Below are 11,138 nucleotides of genomic sequence, written 5' to 3' on the forward strand. Positions count from 1 at the left end.
TTTAAATGCATTTTTTAGTTGAAGGCCTCTCTGGGTGCCTATCATCTGTGTTTAAAGTTATGAGTGCATAAGCGGATTATGTAGTAGAGCCACAAAAAGTTTACTTGTTTATAAAATGGTATGGTCATTCAGAATGGTGTCCTCTTTGTAGAACAGCAAGATATAATAGGAACCTTGCTAAAAAAAAGTTAATGTTTCTGCCAGTGTGTACTAGGAGACTTGCTCTTGTCCTGTGGCTTCATTTCTGAGCGTGAATGTGACAAGTATTGTCCCTATGAATGCCACCTTTGGTTGGATGTATTGCTGGACACGTCATTGTATGACCTCCTTATTTCCTCTTTTCCTGCAATACTCTTGCCACGTGTCGGCGGACGTCACATTCACACAGCCCTTCCAAGCCAATCCAATGTGTATGCTGTCTTCATTATCTGATCGGATTAATATTGATGGTAATTCTAACAGCTTTGCTCTATTTCTTTCAACAAGTGAAGGACACGATCAAAGAGTTCAAACATTTTTTATTGTACCTTTGACTTACTTCCCCTTGGGCTGCTCACATGTCCTGGAAATGGTTTTTTCAAGCCTTTAGACCTGAGGGCAGTCCTGGAGGATTGGCAACCCTGAACAAACTGTGATTGTGGAGATATTTCTCTAAAACTCACAGTTATTTGCGGCATAAATGTTATGGCTATATTGAAGAAAAAAAATATCCTTATCTGCAATGATGTTGGCACTAAGCTCTATAGACTCTGATTCAGGGCCAAATTTCTGCTAAAGGAACATCTTATATGAGATGTTGGGAATCAAAAAATGCCTGTAGTTGGCCTCAATATTTGTAGACTCCGCACAGGGTTAAACAATCCCTTGTTCCTGTTCTTGATTCCTATCCAGCGTGCCATGTTGAGAAATGCTTATGTGTGAGTTTTGAGGTGGCCTACATGTGGGTTAGAGATACTAGCCCTGGTACTACTACCTCTGTTGAGACTCAGACATGAAGAACACCCACTAACCATGATGTTCTATAATAATATTTTCACCTAGCAGAGATGTAGCTCTTTCAGACAAAAACCAGACGAGAGACCAGTTCCGAATGCCTGTACTAAAGGCTCAATTAAAAGCCAGGTTTCACCTCACTTGCTATTGATCACAACATAGTGAAGAGTTACAGGGAAAAGACAGGGGAATGGGTTGAGAAACATATCAACCATGATGGGCTAAATGGCCTAATTCTGCTCCTGTTATCTTATGGTCTTTCAATCTAAGTGGTTAACTTTGTCCCTTATATGGTGTAATTAAGAACCAGAACGTGCTCTTTGATCTGTGAGTGACAATCTCAGTGCTGTCCCTAGGCTTTGTTGGTAACATTCAGTTTTTTTTTCCATACTTGGATCTGTATTGTCCAATTGTTCCTGTTAGAGAAGTCCCCTTGCCTTTGACAAATACAGCTGCACTTCTGGTCAGCTGTATTCATGAGGCCTTCGTCACGTGACTTCTTGTCTCCAGCTAGTAATCTAAGAACTGCCAGAGGAAGTGGTGGAGGATTGCAACATTTAAAAGGCATTTGGATGGATAATTGAACAGGAAAGGTTTAGAGTGATGTGGGCCAAATGCTGGTAAATGGGACTAGATTACTTTAGGATATCTGGTTGGCATGGACATTTGGACTGAAGGTTCTCTTTCCATGCTGCACTTCTCCGTAACTGTAAATGACAGATGGTGGAACTTAAAATAAATTAATAAAGCTTGGCCAATAAAAGTAGTCCTTGTAATGGTGAGCATATGAACTGTTGTTAAACAGCTGGTTCACCAATGTACTTTAGTTTGCCATTCTTCCATGGTCTGGCATACATGTGGCTCTGAACCCATGGCTACGTGATTGACTTTTAACTGAAATGGCTGAGTAAGCCCATCAACTGATAGGTACTCAGGAACTTTTCTCCCAGCTTCAAAATGGCAAGCAAACCCCAGGTACACAGAGGAATTGCTTCAATGATATCTTCAAGGCCTCACTCGTGAAGTACAGCATTCCCACAGACACCTGGGAATCACTGGCCCAAGACCGTCCAAAGTGGAAGCAGAGCATCCAGGAAGGCAACTTGCTGTTGGGAAAAGGAGGAGGCCAGGTGAAAACAGCAAAGGGAATGCACTGCTATATCAATGCCCCACCCACCCTTCCTGTGACCACCATCCGCCCCAAGTGTACAGAGCCTGTGGTAGCCACATTGGTCTGTATAGTCACCTATAAACTCACCCTGAGGGGAAGAGAGTTATCCTCATCTGCAAGGGACCACTGGTGAATGAATTAGGGATGGGTAACAAATGCTGAACTTGCCAGTGATGCACATATTCCGTAAAAGATTAAAGCTATTTTTAATTCCATCTGATGGAACTAGGGTTAGTCCTAGAGAGTTGGCAAACTTTTTATTGATCTAATGAAGAAGTGATTGATTGATACCCTTTGATGCATTTGCTTCAGTTGTTTATTGGGCTTCAGCAATCTTCAGTTTTTAAAAATATATTCATGAAATGAGGGCATCACTGGCCAGGCAGCATTTATTGCCCATCCCTAATTGCCCAGAAGTCAGTTAAGAGTTAACCACATTGCATTTGGCCTGGAGTCAAAAGTAGGCCAGGCTACTAAAGGACATTAGTGAACCAGATGGGTTTCTTTTCCTGACAATCAGCAAGGGATTCATGGTCATTATTAGATTCTTAATTCTAGACTTTTTTAAATAAAAAATTGAATTCACATTCCACTATCTGTTGTAGTAGGAATTAAACTCTGAATTAATAGTTCAGAGCTAATAACACTACACCATTGCCTCTGAGCTTCATGGAGATTTAGTACTCAATTAAGGAAAAAAAATTGTCCATTGATTTCCAAAGCCATCAATATTCGTGCATGCCTTGTGAAGCGTCTCTTACAATGCTATTTTTCCCTTTGCTGTTGCAGAAGCAGAATGATGCGAGGTTGCCACCTTCAAAGAAAAGGAATGATGCTGTGGTTTATTTCTGGTTGAGGAAAGTCTTCGACTATTTTGGGGCCTAAAGCTGCCTGTTGCTGCTACTCGGACTGATCAAATGCTGTTATGGGAGGCTGCAGCTGTGGTTCAAACACTAGGTTTTATGTGTGTGTGCACGTGTGTGTCATGGCACTATTACTGTAAATAGACAGTGACATAACTGATGCAGGAAGGACAAGATGCCCACCTGCATTTTTAGCACCCAACAGTTGCCACAGTCAAGGAATTCACTTCAGTGCACAAAGCTCTTTGTAAGTGATCGGTCAAAGAGCAACCTTTTAACATATTTGTAAAATTATGCCTTTTATCAGGTGAATCCATATCGAGATAATTGTGATGGTGGTGGTGCTGACGTTCAATGTTTGAAACAGAGCCAAGCACTGTGAGATATTCTTGTTGGGCCATCATTCCTCATCAGGGAGAAACCTGTTTGTAAAATAATTTCCTATATCTCTGCTTGCACAAGGAATGAGACCAGCATCAGTTCAATTTTTACTTTCTTGCTATTTAACCTGTTTTTTTTCTACTTCCCTCTCCTGAACCATTTTCCCCCAAATCTCCCATTCCCCCTCATTTTGTATCTGTGCTTCAGATGGCACTTTATTTATGGAGCAATGGACAATTAAACCAATTCCCATCTACAGATAGCAATGGCAATTAATGGCTGTGTGGCAAAGTATGGCATGCACCAATAAGTTAATTATCAGCCACAAAGTAGAGAGTAACCTTGCAGGACATGTTAGTGCAAGGACAGTGAAGTGAGGCGGTTAGATATCCTGATCTTAATGACGTCTCTTAATGTCAATAGAGGCCTTGAATTGGGTTTAATAAAACATTGTAAGCATTTCTTTTAGAGCCTCATGCCACTCATTTTAAGTGGGACAGGATATACCAAAATGGCATTTACAAGAAGCATTATTTTGGAAAGTAATTTTTATTGGGGTTACAATGTAACTGGATTCACTTGGATGTCCAGTCCAATACATTTGGTATTTAAGTAGCAACAGATAGGTTCACTTTTTATTCAGCGGCATGAACAAGAGGCTAGTTCTGTACTCGACAGAGTAGGAATTGCCCAGGAGATAATATGCAGTCAGGACTGTGTTAATTTTAAAATATGTATATGTTGTTGGTGTGTGTGTGTATTAAACAGTTATTGTCACAATGAGAAACCAAAAAGATATAATTTTTTTGCCTAAGGCAGGTCTTCATCATAAAGACTCGATAAAGAAAGGAGGGATCTGTGAGATGGGAGACAGATAGTAGGATCTGCCGATGCTGGAGAATCTGAGATAACGAGGTGTAGAGCTGAATGAACACAGCAGGCCAAGCAGCATCAGAGGAGCAGGAAAGCTGACGTTTTGGATCTGGACCCTTCATAAATCTGTGAGAAGGGATCTGTTTGGGTTATGGTAGGACACATGGAAAAATGAACAGATATTCAGGCAGAACTGTTGGATTATCAGATTGGTACTACTGAGAAGCCAAAGCTGGCAAAGATGGTTCTGGACTTATTGCACTCAGCTAGTCCGTTCTTCGGATTGCTGAATGTATTCCGTAGTTGGTGTTTGACCGAGAGTTAACCCTGCTTTGATGCAAAACTAAAACTTGTTTCTGTGAAGAAACTGGTGGGGAGGCAGGTACATGAAGGGCTTTTGCACCAGGAGCCCTTAATTTAGCAGATTAGATTCTCAAATGAATTAATCAGTGTTGCTGATGGCAACATTTTTTCCTCATTGGTTGACCATTATCTGGTCTTTTCAAAAGTAATTCTTATACTTTCAAATCCTTTCTTCTTTCTAGGTAATGAGATGGAATTAGTAATTATGGAACTGTTGCCCTTCTTTAAATGTTTTATTGTAAGGCTGACGGCATTTCCTGGTGAGTTGCCTTTGTTTCTATGTGATCGTGTTGGATAAAGACAGTTCCCTCCTACGTCTGTGAAATTCAGTGACAATATTTGATTTGAAGCTTTAGTCATAATTTTGATGCTTTTAGTTGTTAGTAGAGTAAAACGCCCCTTGGCAGAGCAAATCTTAAGTCCTTTTAGTAAACCGGCAGCTCGTCTAATCCACAATGAGAATTTTATCGAAATAGCAATCAAGATTATTGCTAGAATGGCAACATGCTTGAATTCCGTTGTCAACAGTTGGAATTTAAAGCTACTTTTGTCAGAAACCCAAATCCAGTTCTGAAAATCTTGCAGTTTTGGATTTAGGATTTATTTTACTCGCAACATTAAGATTTCCTTCAAAGGCAGTTGGTCTAGTGAGGTTGTGGAATGGGTAACTCGAGTATACAGACGAACAAGGCTGCTGGGTTTTCCCCATGCCAGCCAGTCAAAGCTCAGACTTTAGTAGATGGCTACAATTTGAAGTCTAGTGTTGAAAAGGGTAATGACACTCAATATTTCACCTCTGGGTTACTAGACAGTGATTCCCTGTCGGAAGTACATAATTACACGTTTCAATGAGGGTGGATCCTGATTATATGTTCTTTCTTTCCTCCCCACGCATCTGCTGGGACTCATGGGCAGACATAGTGACATACTGATATCTGTAAAAGCCGTCATAAATATGTCACATAGTTGTAAAAAAAAATGTCCTTTAGGCCAGGGAAGTTTGCTATCCTTAGCCGTTCTGTCCATTGTGTGACTGCAGTCCTGGGTCAATTGACTGCCCCGAAGCAGCCTCACAGTCTGTTGTATTTCACTTAAGGACACCCTACGACCACATTCTGGCATCATCTAATGATGGACAATAAAATGCTTGCTGCTCAGCAATGCCAAATATGATTAAAAATCCAAAATGGCCACCTTGGCAAGGTTTATGGTCAACTATAGAAATGCTGGCTGTTGAAGAGTCACTTGCTTCGGTGGGGGTGGGGGGGGGGGGGGGGGCAGTGTGGGGGGAGAGAAATTGGGAAGGAAAGACCAACACCTTGCAGGCACGCAGACCAACTGGTCTTATTTTAAGCTGTGAATGAACTGACAGAAATATGAAACAGCAAGTAGGTGGTTGTGCCACTTACAACCTTTGATATGTAACAGATTATGGATGAAATGCCTGCTTATATTGGTCAATAAGAAAATGCACTACACTTTAAAGTGACGCTCACCATCTCCCAGAAATTAGACATATAAGAGGAATGAATTGAGTTGGCCATCTGAGGTGGGCTTTGGTGAAGGAGGTAGGGTTTGCCTCCTGCCCTATATTTTTCATCTTCTGGGAAGTATGATTATCAGAGGAAGTGATGTAGTATGACATGGCATTTAGTTTAAAGGAGAAAATAAAGCTTTCTGTAATTTATTAGGTAATTAACGTAGGGGGAGTAAGTTACGAGACTGAAGGCTAATTAAGGAGATTGACATATATACTTATTAATCTCCGTTGAACCCTGACATTAATTTCTAGCACTTGTTTAATGATCAAGAAAGGAAAATTTTCATTTATTCCTTCCCGAATCTTACATTTCTTTCAGTGTTCTGACAACCACATTCTTAAAAAGCATTTATGTGATGTGGACTTCACGCAGAAGGCCCCCATTTGTTGCATGTCCCTAATTGCCCTTGAATCAGGTGGTTACTGTTTAGAGTAAGTTAAGAATCAGCCACATTGCTGTGGCTCTTGAGCCGCCTGTAGGCCACACAAGGTGAAGATGGCAGATTTCCTCTGTAAAGGAAAGACATTATTACTCATTCCTAATTGCCCTTGAGAAGTTGGTGGTGAGTTTCTTATTGACTACAACTCAGTGGCTTGCAAGGTCTGTTTGGAGCGCAGGAAATAGTCAATGCCATGACATTGTTGCCCTGTCTTTAACTGGAAAATGATTGGTGAAGCATTTCCGCCAGATCCTATGCACACTACAGTGTTCACAATGATGGAAAAAAGCCACAGGCTCTCTCTGTATGAATGGTTTTGGCCTTTTTCTTGCCATACCTATACCTGATGGTATGGAATTGGAATAAATGTAAACAAAAATATGGGCAAAGCAGTTTTAAACTCTTAAGAGCAATTGATACCTGGAAAAGTTAGCAAATAAATAAGTTCTGAATTGTTCTTCACTGTTGTTGAACAGCAGTATGTCTGTTAGTAAGCACACTTGCGTAAGTCTCCTCCTTTGTCAGCGTATTGTTGCTCTGTTATTCAATATTTTTTACAGATCAAATTGTTTAAAATTTACTAATTTGAACTGCAAACATCAAAATCAGGCTGGGCTTTTCCCCAATAGCTTATTCAGTACAGTTAAGCTCTGGTCTGGTAAATTACATTCAGCAAAATATACCCCCAGGGTTTGTCTTTTATTCAACACTATTTGATAATCTCAACAAGATATTGCAATTGGCTTTGGTGTTTCTGAACAAGGATGGGGAAACAGCTTTTTACCTGAATCCAGTTGTCTATGCTGGAACATGTGGACATGCAGATGCTGAATAAAGTTTGAATGAATTCCGTATTCATTCACTCTCCTTCTCTGGCTGAACAACCTATCTCAACAATTTTTATTTGTGTAATGCCTATGAGGTAGATAAACATCTCTTCACAGGAGTGTAACTGAACAAAATGAAGCTCTAACGCACATAAAAAACAAATAGACGTCCAAGGAGTGTGGTGAAACAGGTGTGCTTTATGAATGATCTTAAAGAAAGTAGCATGATTCAGGGAATTCCCAAACCGTTGGCCTAAGCAAATGGAAAATGGTTTTATCGAGGCCCCAGATGGACATTTTGGCTCACCAGAAATGTGTGACTTGTATAGATCAACTTTCTATACACTTCAGCAGCAGTATACTGCTATACAATATACTGGATGGGTAGTGAGGGAGGGAGGGGGAAGGGAGTGGTGTGGAATATGAAACATTTCACTTTTTTTAAGTTGTTAAGCATGCATATTCTGTTCTGCTCCAGGATGCTGTTGGTTGCCAATGGCCTGGTTTTGTCTTTATAGCTGAGCAGTTGCCTTGTGTTTTCAGGAAGAGAAACTTCTGCCAGCTTCCTCCTGCTGTCCGTATACTGTGTCATTGTGTGAGGGTCTGCTCAGTCTCACTTGACAGCCAGTTTTAGTCCAGTAGCAATTGTGTAATACGGTGATGCCAAATAGCTGGGATGTTGCATTGCTCTTGTGTATGAATTTAAACACCTTTTGATCGTCTGTGTGCTTTTGTTTTAATTTGAACTTGAGTTTTGAATCTGAAAACTAAGTTGCTGTGGATACTATTGTTTTGTTTCATTCTCTCTTCAACCTGGTAAGGGAGACCATCATGATTGCTGGTTCTCACAAACCCTTCCTCCTTGCCTTAGAACAGCTCCCTTCCCATACCCTTAAAAAAGCCTGAAAGATTTTGTATTCAGTATTATTTGCGTAAAATCCAAGTATTAAAACACTGTGATATTTAGCCCCGCAAAGTTGTGATTCATAGGGTTGAAATTGTTGGGTTGCGTTTATGTCTGCAGAGGCTGAGGGCAGAGTGGTGGAGGTGGGGAGCAGCACTACATTTTGTATATATTGAATGCCATTTTCGGTTTGCTTGAAAAAAATGACAATGATAATGTAGTGTTTTAATTGAGAATAGCGTATTTGCTCCTTTGTCTGTTTTGTTTGAAAGTGAGCCACAACTTTGCTGTTCTAGGAAATAAATATGTACCGACTAATACAACCCTCTTACACAGGCGTGTCAGAACAGGGAGTAGTCAGTTTAGTTTCTTCTGCCCACCTGCTAGATTCTGGGTGATGTGCAGCTCAATTCCTCTGAAATATGTTCATCCCACATTCAGTCACCTAGTAAAAACCTACTGATCGCTGTCTTGAGAACATCAATTTTGAGGGAGAGAATTCCACACTTCCGCTACCTCTTATGTGGAGGGGAAAAAAAAGGTGCTTCTTAATTTCACTCTATCTCTAAATATTTTGTCTTCTGTTCTTGCTTTCTCCCACCAGAGAATATCATTTCCCTTATATCTGTTCAAATCCATTAATTATTTTGAACACTTTGATGAGAGTGCTCCTCAAGTATCTAAACTCTAGGGCATATAGGCTGTGATTGTGTGCCTCCTAATCATTTTGGTGTGCTATATCCAGTCCAATGCCAATATCTCCTTCCTAAAATCAGAGCCTTATACAAAAATTGCCTACTTCATATCCAACTCACAGCCCATGCTACAAGATACTTCCTACTTTAGTGGGCTTTTATTTCTGTTCACACATTGTGCGTTATCTTTTCAAATGGCTTGTGGCAGTCCACCATAATAATGAACTCTATATTTTGTTTTTTCTCCATAAGTCACCACCAAATCACTCATTATGAATTAAAATACCAAGCTCTACTCACTAGGGACAGCGCAGCAGTATAAGATTAGGAGAAGGTAGAAAGAGAGGGAGAAAAATATAATGAACTCTTGATACATTGCCACCTAAATTAGACAGTTAATTTTACCAGTCCACTTGATTCTTTTGTTGTGCCCCTGATAATAGATTCCATTCTCTCCAGAATTAACTGGTCCATGGCTTCTTGGTTTCATTAATACTTAGTTGAGTGGGAATTTACATTTTTTTCAAGTTGAAGCCACTATATTCAAACTTAGATTACACTGAGAAATTCTGACCAATGAATCTACAGTTGCTGCACCTTTTCCTTTAATACCATATGTTGGAATCAGTCAATTGTTGGAATCAATTACACTTTTATAATTTGTACTAAATTGATAAATTCCTCCCCAGGCCACACTTGTAGGTTCTCTTTGAACCTTTGGCATTTGTCCTTTGCTAAGTGAACACTAGATGTTCATTTAATGCAGTCTTTCATTCTAGTCTTACTGGCATCTGTCATTGATGGCAGCGTTTTCCTTTACCACTCATCTTTTATTACTGTGCTAAAAGAAATGCTGTTAGCTTTGGTATTTTTTCACAACTTCCTTTGAAGTCCATTGTTGCTTTTTTGAGCTCTGCTAGTCAGCCTTTTTGGACTCATATGCTTGACTGTCTGTGTGATGACTAGTCACTGGATTGTCAGCTTTTCCAGCTGTGGTGCAATGTCTTATGCCAGAGAGGGTGGAGCGACCAGGAGATGGCATTATCAAATCTACTGATGGTGGCTGAGATGGACAAATTCCATAGAATGATATCAAGGCACGCTTCACTGAGTACTGTTATTTTCACTTGGTAGTGACATTATACCCAGATGGAACGAATTTTGAGCTTTTTCTGTTTCATTTACTTTTCATTAACACTGAGTTATAATTGTCTACATGTTGAGCTCCTTGTTCCTCAAGGCAAGAACTGTTATCTCAGAAAGAATGAGGAAGGAAAAGCAATTGAACATTGAAAAAGAAGGCACTTCTTAATGTTCAAGTCTTTTGCACACAGTTACTCCATCGAATGTCTCCGGTACAAACTTTTAATAGAAGAAACGATTCTGGGGATGTTGACTTGGATTCTTCATAGTAAATTATTAAATAAAACAATCCTGGGATGAAGCTGACCATTGCACCTTCCCTACCCTGTCAACCCCAGGAAGCTGCTAAAGCAAACTGTATTGCCAAGGCCTTGGAACTACCCTTTGATGATAGGCTGAGGCTGAATCTCCTAACTGTAGGAACCAGCAAAAGCAGAGAATAGTGAATCTTGCCCTCAAATGGATTTGATCATCGTTGAATTGTAAAATGCATCCTCCAACAGCTGTGTTTGTGTATTTTATATTACTAGTATACTTTGATCTATTAAATTGAAAAAAAGTGCTAAATTATTTGATTAAAATTTTCAAATAAACCTTGACTGGTTTCTTTTTAATTTCCAAGTCCCTTTTTGAATTATTGCATTTGCTTTTGTATTTTCCTTCCAATGCATTGAGCTAGATTGTTGAGCCCACGAATGGGAAAAGGTGTGCTGCCGGAGCCCAGAAGAAACTATGTGCCATCCAATATACATTCTCTTCCTTTGTAGCAATCTGCAAGCGTTTTTTTAAAAAGTCGCATTGATATGGTGCCAGGCAGCTCAGTAATTGACCACTCTTACCCCTCTGACTCACATAACAATGTTGGTTACAATTTTTGGTGATTGAGGAAACTGCTCCATTTTTGTATGCATATTTTGTATATCTGCTTCAAGGGAGCCGCCCCAC

The 11,138-nt window shown here is 40.0% G+C and overlaps 1 protein-coding gene across 3 annotated transcripts in view; it reads left to right on the top strand.

The window, feature by feature from the left end:
* LOC125461486 (zinc fingers and homeoboxes protein 3-like) overlaps positions 1-5,883 on the top strand; it is a 77,932-nt gene extending 72,049 nt beyond the window's left edge. For 2 of the 3 annotated variants that reach the window (XR_007249505.2, XM_048550324.2), the window contains exon 3: positions 2,954-5,883. Coding sequence is in view for 2 of the 3 variants with exons in the window: in XM_048550324.2 (XP_048406281.2) it covers positions 2,954-2,964 (11 nt within the window). In the remaining variant the exon portion in view is untranslated. Of the gene's footprint in view, positions 1-388; positions 450-2,953 lie in introns of all 3 variants that reach the window. The other variant, XM_048550323.2, reaches the window with a different exon arrangement.
* Positions 5,884-11,138: the final 5,255 nt, after the last annotated feature.

Source organism: Stegostoma tigrinum, chromosome 19 (assembly GCF_030684315.1).
Source record: "Stegostoma tigrinum isolate sSteTig4 chromosome 19, sSteTig4.hap1, whole genome shotgun sequence".
Classification (NCBI taxonomy): domain Eukaryota; kingdom Metazoa; phylum Chordata; class Chondrichthyes; order Orectolobiformes; family Stegostomatidae; genus Stegostoma; species Stegostoma tigrinum.